The sequence below is a fragment of the Budorcas taxicolor genome, chromosome 11 (assembly GCF_023091745.1).
Source record: "Budorcas taxicolor isolate Tak-1 chromosome 11, Takin1.1, whole genome shotgun sequence".
Classification (NCBI taxonomy): domain Eukaryota; kingdom Metazoa; phylum Chordata; class Mammalia; order Artiodactyla; family Bovidae; genus Budorcas; species Budorcas taxicolor.
The window spans coordinates 52,306,805-52,324,208 of record NC_068920.1 but is presented as its reverse complement, the minus strand read 5'-3'; the positions used below and the strand labels follow the sequence as shown (position 1 = coordinate 52,324,208).

The window sequence follows — 17,404 nt, the reverse complement described above, 5'->3', positions numbered from 1 at the left end:
GGAGACCCAGGTTCGATCCCTGGATCAGGAAAAACCCCTGGAGAAGGGAATGGCTACCCACTCCAGTATTCTTGCCTGGAGAATCCCATGGACAGAGGAGCCTGGTGGGCTACAGTCCATGGGGTCCTAAAGAGTCAGGCAGGACTGAGTGACTAACACTTTCACTTTCACAGCACAATGAATGAAAGTTGTAACGATGAAATTAGAGAGAAAATAAGGGATTCGGAGCTGTTCACAACTAGAAGTGAAAGAGCTTTAGGAGATTGATTATACTGTAGACTATAACACAAGATGCAATATAATTGGTTGAGAGTGTGGACTCCTGGGTAAGGCCTGGATTCCAAGTCCAATTCCACCACTGTGCAACCTTGGGAAAGTCCTTTAATCTCTTTGAGACTCAGTTTTCTCATACATACAATGGGTATGAGGGTAAACAACCTCAGCGGGTTGAGGATAAGGATTAAAAATGATAATACATGGAAAAGACTTCGTATATTTCCTACACATATTAAAACACTGTACACAGTAGCTGTTATCAAAGTTTTATTAAAACTGTTAACTAACAGTGCTCTGCTCCCCCATATCCTAGTGGACCCCAAAATATCAGACCCTGGTGGGAACTGAGAAAAATATAGGGAAGGGCAAACTCATGAATATTTATGTATCTCAAAGAACAATCTAAAGACTGATCAGACAGCCAGCAAAATAGTCATGGTGATTATCTCTGGGGCATGAAACAGTGCATAATTTTATTTTTCTCCTCCTTACCTGTCTCTATTGTCTAAATTTACTATACAAATGTATGCTATTTATGTAAGAAAAATACTTTTAAATATATTCAAGATGCCACAATACAGTACTCAGCACCAGGCAAAGCTCTGTTCGTCGAGGAACTAAGGTTCCTGGATGCAGACAGATACCACGTCTCCTGTCCCCCGCCCTCCCACGGCCCCAGCAGAAGTACCCACGGTCTAAATCCAGCTCCAAAAACAACCAGCCAGGGGAACACCCCCAGGGAAAGCCAAGGCAGGAGCTATTCCGGGTCGCTGAGACGGCCCTGGGCGGGGCCGGGGGTGTCTGGGGTCTCCACGCTCCGGTTCTGCTGCACCAGCCAGGAGTAGAGGTCCTGCCCGTCCACGAGCTGCTCGGGGCTCTGCAGCCGCCCCTGCCTCAGCACCAGGACCTGGTCGGCGCTCTGAACCGTCTGCAGCCTGTGGGCGATCACCAGCACCGTGCGGGCTCCGTGCGCTCTCCAGTCCTGCAGCTGAAGGGGGAGGATCGCGATGCCCCGGGTGCCGGGTCAGAAGGGGCTGGAGGCCCGGGGCCCACGGGGCTTAGGGGGAAGAGGCGTGAGCCACGAGAAGGTAGCCAGAGCAGAAGAGCAAGGTCAGCTGCCCTCCCCCCTCCCGGGTCAGGCAGCCTCAGAGGATCGGGAAGGTCCCCGCCCGCCCCGGCCCCAGGAGGGGTCCCGCCGGCGCGCACTCACAGCCTGCTCACACTCCACGTCCAGGGCACTGGTGGCTTCATCCAGGATGAGCACGCGGGGGTCCCGCACGAGGGCCCGGGCGATGGCCAGACGTTGCTTCTGCCCCACCGCCAGCTGGCTGCCTTTCTCCCCCACCTCTGCGGAGACCGAGAAAACGCCCTGTCCTCAGAGACGGGCCGGACAACGCCCGCTTCACAGGCGCGGCTGGTGCTTCCACAGGCACCGCTCCAGAGGACGAGTGCCCGTGGACGGGGGCGGCGGGGCGGGGGACCTCCGGGGCGGCCGCTTCTCTGGGATCAGGCCCCCGAGGGGTCGGGAGGCCGCAGCGCGCAGCTCGCGGGCGCAGGGGGCGGCGCCGCGGCCGCGGGTACCTGTATCGAGCCCGAGCGCCAGCTCGCGGATGAACTCCTCCGCCCGGGCCGCCCGGGCCGCAGCCAGCACCTTCTCGTCGCTGCAGCCCTCCAGGCCGTAGGTGATGTTGTCCCTCACCGAGCCCGAGAACAGCACGGGCTCCTGCCCTACCAAGACCACCTGAGCGGAGGCGACGGGAGCAGACTGTGCGGAAACGCCCGCGGCGGGGACCCGCCCTTGCTCCCCGCCCGCCCCGCTCACCACGGACCCTCGGGTGCCCGCCCCACGCCCCTGCCCTGCCCTGCCCTCTGCCACCCTTCTCCGTCCTCCCCACCTGACGGTGCAGGTAGTGGTGCTCATACTCGGAGACCGGCTTCCCGTCCAGCAGCACCTGGCCCTCGGTGGGCTGGTACAGGTTCTGCAGCAGCGCGGCCACCGTGCTCTTCCCAGACCCGTTAGGCCCCACCAGCGCCGTCATCTGCCCAGGACTCAGGGTGAACGTCAGACCCTAGAACAGCCGGGGAAGAGTCAGAGGCCTGCCCCTTCCCCCGGCCTCCCCTCTCCTTGGAGGCCGATCATCCGCGCAGGGAGTCAGGGGCCCAGTCTCCCCGATCGGGCACCTGGAGCGCAGGCTGGTCGGGGCGACTGGGATACGCAAAGGAGACGTTCTGGAAATTCACCCTGCCCTGCAGAGTGGGTGGGGCCAGAGTCCCCGGTGGAGGCAGATCTGGCTTTCGGTCCAGGTAGCAGAATACCTTCTTGGCTGCCCCCACGTTGCTCAGCATGTCCCCAAACATGTACACCAGGGTCTGCAAGACAGGAGGGCGGGGCTCAGCTAAGCAAAGGCAGCTGCGCCACGAACCAGCTTCCCAGCTCCCCAGCTCCTAACGCCAGCCCCGCCACACTCCACCCGGGCTGGGCTTCTCTCCTTGTCCCAAAAAGATCACCACCTTTAATTAAAAAAAAAAAAAAAAACTTTCTTAGAAAAGATTTTTTAACTGGAGAAAGGAATGGCAACCCACTCCAGTATTCTTGCCTGGAAAACTGCATGGACAGAGGAGCCTGGCAGGTTGAAGACTCGGATACAACTGAGCAACTAACACTCACTTTCCTGAATAATGAGGCAGATGTCGTTCATATGAGATAATTAGTATAAGAGTCTAAAACAAAAAGATTTTTACAAAAAATTTTGGCTGCCCCAGGTGGCAAGTGGGACCCTAGTTGCCCCACCAGGGATCAAACCCATGCACCCTGCAGTGGAAGCACAAAGTCCTAACCACTGGACTATCAGGAATAAGTGTGCAATTTGACTCAACTTAAAATGGGCAGAAAGTGAAGAGGAACTAAAAAGCCTCTTGATGAAAGTAAAAGAGGAGAGTGAAAAAGTTGGCTTAAAGTTCAACATTCAGAAAACGAAGATCATGGCATCCGGTCCCATCACTTCATGGGAAATAAGATGAGAAAACAGTGGCAACAGTGTCAGACTTTCTATTTTGGGGCTCCAAACTCACTGGAGATGGTGATTGCAGCCATGAAATTAAAAGACGCTTACTGCTTGGAAGAAAAGTTATGACCAACCTAGATAGCATATTCAAAAGCAGAGACATTACTTTGCTGACTAAGGTCCGTCTAGTCAAGGCTATGGTTTTTCCAGTAGTCATGTATGGATGTGAGAGTTGGACTGTGAAGAAGGCTGAGCGCCGAAGAATTGATGCGTTTGAACTGTGGTGTTGGAGAAGACTCTTGAGAGTCCCTTGGACTGCAAGCAGATCCAACCAGTCCATTCCGAAGGAGATCAACCCTGGGATTTCTTTGGAAGGAATGATGCTAAAGCTGAAACTCCAGTACTTTGGCCACCTCATGCGAAGAGTTGACTCATTGGAAAAGACTTTCATGCTGGGAGGGATTGGGGGCAGGAGAAGAAGGGGACAACAGAGGATGAGATGGCTGGATGGCATCACGGACTCGATGGACGCGAGTCTGAGTGAACTCCAGGAGTTGGTGATGGACAGGGAGGCCTGGCGTGCTGTGATTCAAGGGGTCGCAAAGAGTCGGACACGACTGAGCGACTGAACTGAACTGAACTGAAAATGGGCACCAATACCCCATTATTCCAATTTGTAATGTAAAGGATGGAGACCTCTTTACTCCTCCCATCCAGTGTCACCTTCATCTCTAGACCTTTCCAGCTACTGTGCTGTGTTACTTGTACACAGCTATCTAGCCTGGTGAGACAGGGACTCCTTAAATGCAAGCACTGTGCCCACCTCATCTTTGCAGCCACCAGACTGCCTCACACAGCTCTCCACACGTAAGACATGTTTATAAAAATTATAAACTAAAGCCCCAGGTGCAGAAACTAATTACTTTTCAAAACTGGTTTATATAAGGAGGGTGTCCCAGGAGGCTCAGTGGTGAAGAATCTGCCTGCCAATGCAGGAGACAAAGGTTCAATTCCTGGTAAGGAAGAATCCCTGGAGGAGGGCATGGCAACCCACTCCAGTATTCTTGCCTTAATAGCCCATGGACAGAGGAGCCTGGTGGGCTACAGTCCATGGCGTTGCAAAGAGTCGGACAGGACTGAGCAACTGAGCACACGTTTATAGGGAAAGAACTAAATACTCATTCTTCCTTTCCTAATCAAACTATACCACTCAGCAGCTTATCAGCACATGAGAAGACATCTCCCCCGAGAGATGCATCCTGGCTAATAAATGAAGGAATGGCACCAAAAATGTCACCATTTTTGCAACCCTGAATAATTTAATAGATCGTGACACTAAGCTTTATCACCACAGATGTATATGAGAGAGAAAAAAAGAGATCAATGTAATACATACCTCTACGGAACATGTGGAAATCTGACCACTGACTGTATTTGGTGAGGTTATTAATTTTTTTGGTATGATCATGGCTTTGTGGTTATATATTTGTAATGTTAACACTTAGAGATACATATTTACAGATGAAACTATATCTTGGCTCTGATTCAAAGTAATATGGGTGGGGAGAAGTCAGTGGGAGGTACAGGTGAAATAACATTGGCCATGAGTTGATAACTGTTAGATGCTGGGAGATAAAAAACAAGGTCCCATTGTATAGCACAGAGAACTATAGTCTATATCCTCTGATATATACACACAATTATATATTAAATAGATAACTAATAAGGACCTACTGTAGAGCACAGGGAACTCTACTCAAAACTCTGTAATGACCTACATGGGAAAAGAATCTACAAAAGAAAGGAGATATATATATATATATGCATAACTGATTCACTTTGCTGTACACCTGAAATTGTCATAACATTGTTAATCGGCTATATACCAATACAAAGTAAAAAGTTGTCTTTAAAAAGTTAAACAAAAAGTAAAAAAAAAAAAAACAGATGCTGAGTACAAGGAGGTCCACGTTTATAGATTTATCGTTTTCCCCTTTTTTTAACCCAAGTTTGAAATTTTAAATGACAATGAGTTGGGGTTATTTCAGTTTGTTTTTTTAAGGGGAACAAATAGAAGCCAAAGGAGGAAAATGAGAGCACGCACAGCTCCCGACTCACTTGCATATAGTTGCCCACGTCCTCCTGGTAAAGCAGGAAGGAGAGGAGCCCGCCACGGGTGAGGTCCCCGGCCAGGATCTGCTGTAACGCACAGTTCAGCAAGAGCACCTTCATCGCCAAATGCAGCATCTGGAGGGAGAGGAAAGGAGAGCCTGAGGACCTTCCACCCCTTGGCCTCCCTGCCCCTACGACGAGACATTCCATCCGACACAAAAACACCTGTTATACTACATTCACTAGACTTTGTAACTATAATAAGTAATATAAACTTTGACGATGCTGGAGCCAGGTGGCGAATGAAGGAGTAAATGGATGGATGCTTGACACAGAACGGTGAATGAACAAACTCAGGCTTTTCTTCGTTTAACTATTTTGTGCTTCATGCACAAAGGGGATTGAAAACAGGAGAGTGAGGTCCCCTGAGAAAACTGGGGGCTAATAAATCCTCACCACCTACCTCCCAACAGAGAAGAGATTCATGAAGAAGATGACACTGGCAAAGGCATCGGGAACCCCAACGACCCCCAAGACCAGCCCCCACCTGCACCCTTCCTCCAGCCCTCAGCTTCCTCACCCTCCTTAAGAGCAGATAGAGGGCCTGTTCCAGGTCCCGTCGCCACCACAGCCGCCGGCATCGTTCAAGGGCCTCCTTATAGCGACAGACCTCTTGCTCCTCGGCTCCAAAACTGCGCACGGTCTGCAGCCCTCCAACCGACTCCCGCACCACCTGCCCAGCTTTTGCCACAGCATCCTGGATCTCCCAAAGGACTGCCTGGAACAGTGGGGCCAAGGATGGAGCGGGCCAATTTGGCAGAAGAGCCCACAGAGCCCACTCCAGTCCCTTCATGCTAAGTGAAGTAAGACAGAGAAAGACAAATATTATATGATACTGTTTATATGTGCAATCCAAAAAAAAATACAAGTGAATCTATACACAAAACAGAAACAGACTCACAGACATAAAAAAAAAAGAAAAAACCTTATGGTTACCAAAGGTGGAGGAGGGGATACATTTGGAGTTTGAGATTAACAGATATAAATCACTGACACAAAGTAGAGAAGCAACAAGGATTAACTGTATAGCACAGGGAACCACAATCAACATCTGAAAATCTCTCCCTCTCCCCTCACTCCTCTCTTAAAAACACACACGTTCGCATAAAGTCCCTGGGATGATGTCTTCCCTGGGGATTCCCCAGCATCTGCACATACCTGATGGCGGGAATTGTACACCTTTTCAGCCACTATCATGAGAGGCACCTCGAACAGAGACAGGAAGGTGAGTTGAGGTGACAGGTTGAGCATGAAGCTATAAAGTCCCAGCACTTTCACCAGGCTTCGAGACAGCACATTGGTGTTATAAGGAAGCCAAGAACTCATCAGTTTGGTATCCGAGCTCAGCCGGGAATTCAGCTCCCCTGGGCAAGACAGAGCAGGCAAGGAAACCACATGTTGTAATGCAGAACCCCCAGAAACTCCCTCTTGACCTCCCGATCATCTCACGGAGCCGTCCCTCCTTGCAGAGAGACAGGTCCCCAAAGAGAGAAAAACAGCTCCCGGCCCTGGCACCAAGGATGCCGGCAGGACTGGCTGGGTGCAGGTAGGCAGCAGCGGGTGGGCAAGGAACATGCAGGGCGACCCCAGACCTGCACCCCAGGCCTTACCTGTCTTAGTCTCTTGGAAGAAAGGGAGGTCCTGGCGCAGGAGGGAAGAGAAAAGCATCTCCCGGATCCGCAGGTTGATTCTGGACATGGTTAAGACGAAGATGCTTCCTCGGCAGCCTGCACACAGTGAGCTATGGGGAAAGAGGGTTGGAGGATGAACGGGAGAGAGATGCAGAGAGGAAGGGGGAGGGAAGGAGAAGAAAAAGCACAGAAGGAAAAGAAATACAAAGTTGGGGGTAGTATATCAAGAGAAAAGAAGAGAAACAAATACGAGACATGAGGGACAGGAATCGACAGAGGAAGGAAAAAAGAGGACCCAGTGAACCTCATCCTAGTCCCAACCCCTACCACGTAGTTAGTTTGTAGACAACAGATTCCTGGCTGTGTTGAAAAACAAAAGGGAAAGTAAATACAGTGGAAAAGAGTAAAGATGCTGGAAAGAAAGGTGACAAGGCTCAGAGTAAGAGCTTCCAAGACTGACAAGATGAGTTAGGGAAGAAGAGTCAGGATGAACAAACATGCCCCCCCTGACAATAGGCTAACTGTGGAAACAAACATGAGCTGGGAGGTCAGAGACAGAAAAGAGAAATGGAACTTCATGGAGATAAAAGTGCTCACAGGCAACTGAGAGACATTCCATTCGACACACAAACACCTACTGTGCTACACTCATTGTATCTGGACTATAATAAGCAATACAAACTTTGAAGATGTTGGAGCCAGGCGGTGAATGAAGGAGTAAATAGATGGATGCTTGACACAGAGGGTGAATGAACTCATACCGGCTTTTGTTTGTTGAAGAATTTTGTGCTTTGTGCACAAAGGGGATTGAAAACAGGAGAGTGAGGTCCCCTGTAAACACCGGGGGCTAACAAGTCGCTGACCACCTACCTCCCAACAGAGAAGAGACTCATGAAGAAGATGGCGCTGGCAAAGGCATCGGGATCAAAGTCGCCCCCCAGGATGTCAATCACACGGCCAGAATAGTAAGGGATCACGGTCTCACCTGCAACAGGCAGCAGGGCCGCAGTCAGCGTGCGCTGCTAAAGGGCCTCCTTCCAACCCCCAAGTCCCTGCGCCCTCTCCCCACTCACCCAACACGGCCAGAGAGAGGAAGGAGAAGGCCGCAACCAGGAAAGGCAGGTCAGGCCAGGAGAGCTTCAGCAGCCTCCACATCAAGACTCTGTTCTCCTGGCCCTGCCCCTCTGCCTTGGCTCCTGGAGGGCTCAGCACAGCCCATAGGACCCTGCTCAGCCCCACTGCCCAGTACCCCAGCAGCAGCCAGGCCCAGGTGGCTGCAGCCACTCTGACCGGAGGGGCGCTCAAGGCCCCCGGGACCAGAGCCCTCAGGGAGAGGAACAGGGGGGTCACCAGGCAGAGGAGGGGCAGGTGTGCTTCCACACACCCCAGCAGCCCTCCCAGCCTCAGCAGCCCCCAAAGTCCACCAAGTCGCAAGGCGCCCTCCAGCCACAGGCCAGGAAGCCCGCGAGGAAGCAGGGCCCCCAGGGGCCCCTGCAGCAGCCAGAGCAAGGCCAAGTCCGCCAGCAGCAGGGAGGCCCAGGGTCTCAGGTCCGGGCGCCGCATGGCGAGATCTAGGGGTAGAAGAGAAGGACAGAGGTGGCTTCCAGTCCCCGTTCCCACTCCCACTCTGCCCAAGCGTCCGCTGGCTTCCCCCTCCCCCCCCCTTTTTTTAAACCCTGTGCTGCCCTGAAAGATGCGCTGGGTACCCCGTCTCACCAGCACCCCCCTCCTAGGACCCAAGGCATCGGCCTGACAGAGGGAGCTGAGAAGCCTGACCATCTGCAGCCTCGTCCTCTAAAACACGTCCCGTGACCCCCTCCGCACACCCCGGCCCCGCCAGCCGCCGCCGAGTTCCCAGGGGCCAGACGATGCCCGCCGCGCTCCCCAGGCCCCCGGTCCAAAGGGGCGGGAGGCGGGGGCGCAGCGCGCGTGCCGGGCGGGCTGCGCCTGTGTCAGCGTTCCAGGCTTACACGCGCACAAGCTCACCAGTGGCGGATCCCGGGCTCTTTGCAGGCGTGCCGAGGGCTGAGCTCTGAGATCCCCTCGCGCGGCCTCCGCTCCGTCTCGCCTCTGTTGGCGGGCGAGGCTCTCCCAGCCGGGGGCGGCCAGGCTCCTGGGCTTTCGCTTTTGCTTTCGGTTCCGCCTCGGCAGCCGCTGCCTGGTTGCGCGCCTGGCAGCCGGCCGGGGGCGCGCGACACCCGCGGGACGCGGGACCGGTGCCCGAGGCCGGCTCCGCGTGCCAGGACGAATCTACCACCCTCAGCCACATGTACTCTGTCGTAGGAAACTCCTGCACTTCTTAAAACTGCCATTAAGTAAGATGACGCTGTTTCAAGGATTGGGATGCTTTGCAATTGAAGAACCGCTGGATTTTCTTACCTCCGCTCTGAGGTGACCGCACCCATGACATTAAGACTTTTGCTCCTTGGAAGAAAAGCTATGACAAACCTAGACAGCATATTAAAAAGCAGACACATTACTTTGCCAACAAAGGTCCGTCTAGTTCAAAATATGGTTTTTTCCAGTAGTCATGTATGAATGTGAGAGTTGGACCATAAAGAAAGCTGAGCGCAGAAGAATTGATGCTTTTAAACTGTGGTGTTGAAGAAGACTCTTGAGAGTCCCTTGGACTGCAAGGAGATCCAACCAGTCCATTCTGAGGGAGATCAGTCCTGAATAGTCATTGGAAGGACTGATGCTGAAGGTGAAACTCCAATACTTTGGCCACCTGATGCGAACAGCTGACTCATTGGAGAAGACCCTGATGCTGGGAAAGATTGAAGGCGGGAGGAGAAGGGGACGACAGAAGATGAGATGGTTGGATGGCATCACCAACTTGATGGACATGAGTTTGAGCAAGCTCCAGGAGATGGTGAAGGACAGAGAAGCCTGGTGTGCTGCAGTCCATGGGTCACAAGAATCAGACACGACTGGGTGACTGGACTGAACTGAGCTGAACTGAGCCTGTTTTGAGAACAGCCCTCTTTCCCCCATCCAAGTTTCAGTTGTGGGATCTTGGGGTTAAAAAAAAACAGAGCAGAGACCAAGTGAGAAACAAGCAGGACTTCTGCGAAACAGACGGCCCCTCCACTCTCACCAGGACCTGTGTGAGTTTCCACCTGCAGATTCTTATCTGAGAAGGCGCTCACCCCACATGTTCATGTCTTCCTCAGCAGAGCTCCTGAGCAAGCACGTGCTCAGAAGCCTCTAAATTTGTGCTCCAGTTATTTGGGGGAATGCCTTCAACATATGAGGAAAGTGGACTTTGTTTCTTGGTCTACTCTAACACTGATTAGCTCAGTAATCGGATTTCTATAGGTCCTACCAGACCCAGAGTCCATCTGTGGAACATGCAGCTGGATTTATTCCAGAAATAACTCTTCTGGTTGAAACTACCTCTCAGACTCAAAATGTCCCCCAAGGGAGGACCACTTGAATTCCAAACCACCCTCTTGAAATGTTATTGGCACAATTACCATGAGTCACTTCAAATTTAGATTTGAAGTTAGGAAATCATTTGAACTTCTCCAACCCTGTTCATTCTGGAATTTTAAGGATCTCTCTCTAATTAAAAAAAAAAAAAAACACCTCCACACTCAGCTGCTTTCTTCTTACAGGCTTTTCTCTTGACTAACTCTCCTGGGAAAGTGACACTGTGTTGTTTCTCCCTGCAGGCCCAACATAATTCAGGGAATCTCACAATGGGGATCTCCCTAGCTGTCAAGCGGGATGTTTCTAATCCAGGAGACATGGTTCGATGCCTGGTGAAATGATTTTAATATTTAATGGAGGATTATCTGCCCTGATTTCAATAGACAGTCATTAAAAGAAGAGAAATAGAAACGATTGAGAAAATTGAACAGCACACACATCACCAAATTGGGCTAACCAACATTCCGACTTAAAACAGCTGGGAAGTCCCTCATTAACAGCACGCTGAAATCCTAGTTAGGAAAAGTTCCCAAGTGGTGCATCCACCCCATGAGTAAGACTTTGAATTGCAGTTTCAGGGGCTCCTGATTATCATTCCAAGCCACAGACTGATATCATCATGAGTTTGTGCACAAAAATACAGCTCTGGTTTTACTGTAACCTTTTGCTAAGGCTGTTTCTTTTACCTTGTGAGTCATAGGATTTCATTACATCTTGGGGGGCTGGCCAGACCTCCAGGGGCTCAAGAATTCCAAGGTCCACCCCTTTCTCTTTTTTCAATGTAATTTTATTTTTGGCTGTGCTGGGTCTTTGTTGCTCTCAGGCTTTTCTCTAGTTGTGGTGCGTGGGGGTGCTCTCTAGCTGCTTGCGTGGGCTTCTCATTGCAGTGGCCTCTCTTGCCGCCGAGCGCAGGCTCTAGGACAGGAGGGCTTCAGTAGTCGTGGCCCCCGGGCTCAGCAGTTTGCCTCCGGGCTCTAGAGCGAGGGCTCAGTGGCTGCAGCACTCGGGTTTAGTTCCTCGGAGACACGTGAGATCTTCCTAGATCGGGGATCAAACCCGTGTCTCCCGCATTGGCAGGTGGATTCTTCACCACTAAGCCACCAGGGAAGCCCCACCACCATCTTTCTTATCTCAAGTGCCACCGGACTTGCTCTGCGTGCAGACAGCCACGGAATCGGGCAGTGTCCAGGCAGGTCAGAAGCAGGGCAGAGGCCTGCTCTCCTGCTTCTGAAGCCTGATCAAGACTTCCTCCATTTTAATTTCCCTAACAGTCAGGGGACCAAGATCCCACATACCATGCAGCACAGCGAAAAGAAAAAGAACATCTCACTGTGCCTGTCTCATCTTTCTAACCTGGTTGCTTTTTCCTCATTTTTTCCCAACTTCAGTGACGCTTCCTTTATCTCCTCTTCCACTTCAATCGCAGTCTTGTCATCTTGCAATGAGTGTGACCCATCATGAAACTGGACGTCCATCTTTCCATGTAATATCCACTCTCTCTGACACAGGAGGGAAGAGGTCAGGGCCCAACCTTTCAAGGAATGACAGAGCCCAAGGACACAACATAAACTGACTGAACCAAACAGGCCCAAGATGGTGGGCAGGTCGACTCACCCTAGATCTTGATCCTAGGTGTACGCTCACTGTAACACGTAAACAAGCTAACCGACACACCCACAAGGCGCCATGACAGTTCCAAGATCAACCATCAAAGACCCAAAAGTGGGCGGGGCCCAGTTCCTGGAAATCTCCACCCCTTCCCCAAAATAGTTGGAATAACCCTCCCACTCCTTAGCCTATGAAGTTACCCAGCCCATAAAAGCTAACCATACTACATTTCAAGCCCATTCTTGCCTTCTAAGATGGCCCACACTCCCTCTGTGGAGTGTGTTTCTAAATAAATCCACTTCTTACCTATCACTTTCTCTCTCACTGAATTCATTCTTCAATGAGACGTCAAGAACCTGAGCTTCATTAAGTCCTTAAGCCAGGTGTGTGATCTGTCGGAAGATTCTGAGTTTTGTCTGGGTTCACACCCTGGCCACGTGGGTTAGAGTCCCAAACTGAGTTTTGGCTGGGTTTGAGCCCCAACTTGAGGTGAATGGTTTCATCTCCGCGGGGCTATTTGAGGTAAATGGGGCTGTGTTCACAATTCCCACACACATGTGAGGAGGAAACTTGTTCCTCCCATTCTAACGCAGTTAAAGACAGGTGTTCCAAGGCCCCTCCTCCAACATATCTAAACCATTAACAAGCGGCCACACAGGAGCCTCCTGGTTGAGAGCCCGCAGAAAGGACCCTAACCTAGGTTAACTGCACACGGGAGTCCACAGACAACACAGAGCCTTCCAGCAGTCCTGGAGGAATGAGAGTGGGAGCCCAGGAGAAGAATTTGGTGAGCCCCATTTCTTATGCATGGGTGTCTCTCTTCTCAGGAAAAATCTGTCTCTATTTCCTGTCCCCTCCCCCCAGCCACCCCAGCCCTGAGCCCACAGCCACAACACACAGCTTTTATAACCGTTTTCCTTTATTGTGCTTAGCAGGGCATCCAGGAGGTTGGGGTGGGGGTGACGTTCATTGAGACAGAGAATACACAAAGGGATAAACTCTGTGCTGCCTTCCAGTGGCCACTGGTTCTCCATCTCTGGGCCAGGTCAGGCCTCCTTCTCCCAGAGTGCGATCCGGCCCAGGTCCCTGAGTCAGCCAGGCTTCCCCCGAGGAGGCCTGTGGGTCACCGCCACCATTACTGACTGGCCTCCCGGTACTGGTGCATCAGGTCACTGACGTCTGTACTTTCCACTTTCACCCAGCCGTCCTCCTTCATGTGGTACACTGCGGGCAGATGGGAAAGAACACGGAGTCACCCTCCCCTCGGCGAGGTCCTGCTGATGCTGTTACACCAAAAGCGGCAAGAGCAGCACACGCTCTCAAAGCCCCGGTGACGGGGCTTCAGTGCCCCTCTTCCGGCTCTGAAGACCTGCTGAAGACCTGCTCTCTGCCACCCTGCCTCCCCCATACCTCCAATCTCAACCCCCCTCCCCCCACCCCAGGGACAGAGGGGACACTTTGATCTCTTACTATTGACAAAGCCTCCAGAATAGCTGTCTCGGTGGGTGGCATGAACAATTGCCCTTCGGCCCAGGTCATAGGCCTCTTCAATACTAAGGTCTGGTCGATAGCCACTATCCATGACCCCATAGGCATGGGAGTTCCCACTACCGGTGGAGAACATATTTCCTGAGAGTCGAGTCCCATTGTGATCCACATAGTAGAGTCCAGGACCCTATAGGAAGCAAGAAGGTTCCAGGTTGGAAGCTGTTGGTAACACCCAGATTCAAGTGTGAGCCACAAGAAGTGGGCCAGAAACTACAGATGAGCCCAGGAATATGGGAACTAGGAAAGCACTTTGGAAACAATTGTAGAACTTTGAGGAGGAAAAACAAACTTGGAATCAGCTATTTGATCCAAAGGGACAAGCTTATGAAACAATGGTCCACATCCGGACCCAGAAATTGCTGTTGAGTAACAGCTCTGCAACTAAGCTTTCTCTGTGCCCTGCGTCCTGTAGGGGAGGGGAGGGGAGTGTACGGTGGGGAAACTTACCTCTCCTCTACACCTTGGAATACGGAGCAGGGAAGGGACTCACCTTCTTGTCCCAGCCACAGATCATGCTGCCCATGGAGAGGCCCATGCCCCGGTACTGGCACATCATGTTGGAGAGCAGCTTGGAGGCGGCCGACACGGAGATACGCTCCCCATTCCGCAGATAGTACAGCCTGGGTGAGGGCAGGACAGTCCAGGGAGAGAGTTTACAAGGGGCAGAAGGGCAGCCCTCTGGGCAGGTTACTTGATGGGCAGAAAATGGCTGAAGAGATAAGCATCTAAAAGGAATGGTTCTGTAGGATCTAAGGATGGGCAAAGATCTGGAATTTATATAGAATTCTTTTCTTTTTTTTAATTCTATGGGTTCTTGGTGGAGCATGTGGGATTTAGTTCTTGAACCAGGATCAAACCCATGCTCCCCATGTTGGTGTGCGGAGTCTTAACCACTGGACTGCCAGAGAAGTCATCAAAATTGCCTAGAGAAATCCCAGTAAATGATATCCCACCAGGGTTGACGGTCATTGCTAAATAATTGACAAATAACCTGGGCTTCCTCGGTGGCCCAAATGGTAAAGAATCTGCCCGAATGTAGAAGACTTGGGTTCGATCCCTGGGTTGGGAAGATCCCCTGGAGAAGGGGCTGGCAACCCACTCCAGTGTTCTTCCTTGGGGAATCCCATGGACAGAGGAGCCTGGCGGACTATACAGTTCACGAGGTCGCAAAGAGTCAGACAGGACTGAGCTACTAACACGTTCTCTTTCACTTTCAATCTGGCTTCTTGGCAGGAGCACAGGCTTGAGATTAGAGAGGTTTTTTCATCACCAAAAGGTGGCTTTTTGAGATAGGACATTAGCACTAAGATGCTCTGTGAGTGTAGGGAGAATGGGGGAGGAGCAGTGTTCTGCCAGATGCAGAACCTGGGCTTAGAAGACAGTAAGAGGCCTGGCCTACCTGCACTCCTTGGCCAGCAGGCGCTCCCAGTACTGGCAGTCAGCCGCACAGCCGGACATGGTGCCGAGCAGGTAAGGGTTAATCTCAATCACCTTGTTCACCTTTAATGTGTCTGGAAGAAGATGGAGTTTGGGGAGAGGAGGGATGAGCGCACAGGTTTCCCTGAATGTCCTGAGTCAACATTTGGTCCCACTTTGCAGATACGGGACTCCTACTGAGAGGAAGGCCCAGCTCCCCAGATTCCGCCAGCCGGAACCCACACACTCACCAATGTAATTCCCAGCTGAGGCCCGAGAATCCACGGCCACAATCACCCCATGCTGAAACTTGAAAGCCAGCGTGGTCGTGCCATGAGCCATCTCGATCTGCACATTACTTTCTCCATTCCCACCCAGGGATCGGAAGAATTCAGTGGGCTAATGAGACAGAAGAGGCAGAGAAAGGACCATTGCAAACTTCCGAAGCTGGATGCTCCAGGAAAGCAAATTTAGAGCATGGGAAGGTGAAGATAGCCATACCACGAATAAATGAAGCAGTTAACAACCCAGTTTTGCAAGGAAACGATTGGGGAGAAGAAAAAGAAGAGGCCAGGACACTGACCTTTTCCATTTACCAGCACAACCAGAAATGAAAATAAATTTTTTTTAAGTTACCATAACTAAACATTTTAAGGGTAACTATGATTTTCCATTCATAGGTCATTTAATCCTCAGGAAACACGTTTTATGAATTGTATCCCCACTTTACAGAAGAGAGGCCCAGGAGACCTAGACCAAGTCCTAGGGGACTTGACCGAGGCACACAACAATGAATGGCCGGGGCCAGGCCAACGGCTCAAGGTCATAGGTTTCCCAAGAAAGTCTACAGCCCCTGTATCATAGGGTCGCCCAATAAGGAAGACTCCGTGATCTGTGTGTGATGGAGAACGGGGATCCCACCCCCAACTCTTTGTCCTAATCTGCACTTCCTAGCCTTCAGGCGGCCAGCCCCCAGGTCCCACATGGCCTCTTCCCCAGCTCCGGCCCTGGACCCCAGACGAGGCTCTCCTAAAGGATGCCCCCTGCGCGTTTCCCCGCCTCCGAACAGCCTCCAGGCAGCCCCTCCGTCACTCTGCGCACACCCTCACCGCCCCCTGCCCGTGCCCTCCCGCCTGCCTCCCACGGGATTTTGTTAGAGCCCTGACCTGCATGCCCCGGGGGAGGGCGAGCTCCGGAGATCGCAGGGAGAAGCTGTAGTGGCCGGGGTCCGAGCGCTGCCGGCTTCCCGCGAGGGGCACAGCCCAGTCCCCCAGCTGCCCTCGGAGGGCTCCGCACACGTCCAGCAGCGCCATGGCCGCCCAGCACCCAGAGATCTGGCGGCTCGAGGAGGAGGAAGTGAAAGCGAAAGCCCGAAGCCTTAAGGGGAGGGAACCAGAATGTTTTCCACATCCCCCTGCCCTTTCCGAGGAGGCGTCCCATGCGAGTCCGGTCACCGGGAGTGTTAGGTTGGGAAGGGGCTTCTCTGCTCCGCCTTCATGGAAATTGGGGAAACGAGGGTGCTGGGCCTTTAGAAGAAAGGAAGAAAGACAGCGGCTTCGAAAGCCACCCCCCCGCTCCGGCGATGAGGTTTCAGCGAAAGACACGGCCAGCCTGCTGCATCCTCCGGGGCAGTTACGGGGCGGGGCGGGGGTCATAGCATCAAAAGCGCTGCCTCACCCCCGAACGGGCTCAACTTCAGCGAAAACCTGGGAGCAGTTTCAGCGGAAACGGGAAGGGGGCGCCTAGGAGCCTCGTTTTATAAAAAGGAGGGGAGGGCTAGGAGTGCTTGGCGGCCCTGAGTCCCAGAACAGGTCCCGGGGCGACCGCCCGCCGAATATACCTGCACGAGTTGGGGAACGGAGCGCCCAGGGGAAGGCACAGTCCCAGACTTCCGCCTGGTGCCTCCTAGGGCCTCTCCCAGTTCAACGGTCTCCCCAACCTGTAGCCACCCACAAGAACTGCGCTTTCCGCCCCCAGCTCCTCGCGTAATTCTTGCTGGACCGAGCACTTCGGAGCTCGCCTTTTCTAAACCCCGCCTCGCCTTGCAACCTGATTCGGCCTCACCTGCCCAGCAACTGTTGACGTCACACGAGCACGGCGCGCTCTGAATGGAGGAGGTGTACTAGAGCGCCCCGCCCACTTCGCTGATGACCCCCCGCAGCTTCCACCGCACAGCGCGGTGAACCCCGCTGCAAAGGGCCGGCGCTGGCAAGAGGGATGAACTGCTTTCAGCCGTGCTCACCCGCCAGCCTCCTGCTCCAGGCTCTGAGGCACTGCTGCTGCTGGCGCCTTGGAGGAAGCTGCATCCCTGTCTGG

At 52.6% G+C, this 17,404-nt stretch overlaps 2 protein-coding genes across 2 annotated transcripts; both read right to left on the bottom strand.

Moving 5' to 3' along the window:
* Positions 1–528: 528 nt before the first annotated feature.
* TAP2 (transporter 2, ATP binding cassette subfamily B member) lies at positions 529–9,197 on the bottom strand. Its single transcript, XM_052648697.1, has 12 exons — positions 9,071–9,197; positions 8,158–8,655; positions 7,955–8,069; positions 7,064–7,194; positions 6,612–6,817; positions 5,974–6,171; positions 5,400–5,528; positions 2,458–2,646; positions 2,172–2,345; positions 1,858–2,017; positions 1,487–1,623; positions 529–1,264 (listed from the first exon to the last, which is right to left on the bottom strand). Exons 2-12 carry the CDS (start codon positions 8,645–8,647, stop codon positions 1,034–1,036), a joined length of 2,160 nt encoding a protein of 719 aa, XP_052504657.1. The 5' UTR covers positions 8,648–8,655; positions 9,071–9,197; the 3' UTR covers positions 529–1,033.
* A 3,838-nt stretch (positions 9,198–13,035) lies between these two features.
* On the bottom strand, positions 13,036–17,059 carry PSMB8 (proteasome 20S subunit beta 8). The gene is made up of 7 exons (XM_052649010.1): positions 16,929–17,059; positions 16,255–16,465; positions 15,340–15,487; positions 15,072–15,183; positions 14,163–14,292; positions 13,595–13,799; positions 13,036–13,348 (listed from the first exon to the last, which is right to left on the bottom strand). The coding sequence occupies exons 2-7, from the start codon at positions 16,399–16,401 to the stop codon at positions 13,260–13,262; spliced, it is 831 nt and encodes a 276-aa protein (XP_052504970.1). The 5' UTR covers positions 16,402–16,465; positions 16,929–17,059; the 3' UTR covers positions 13,036–13,259.
* Positions 17,060–17,404: the final 345 nt, after the last annotated feature.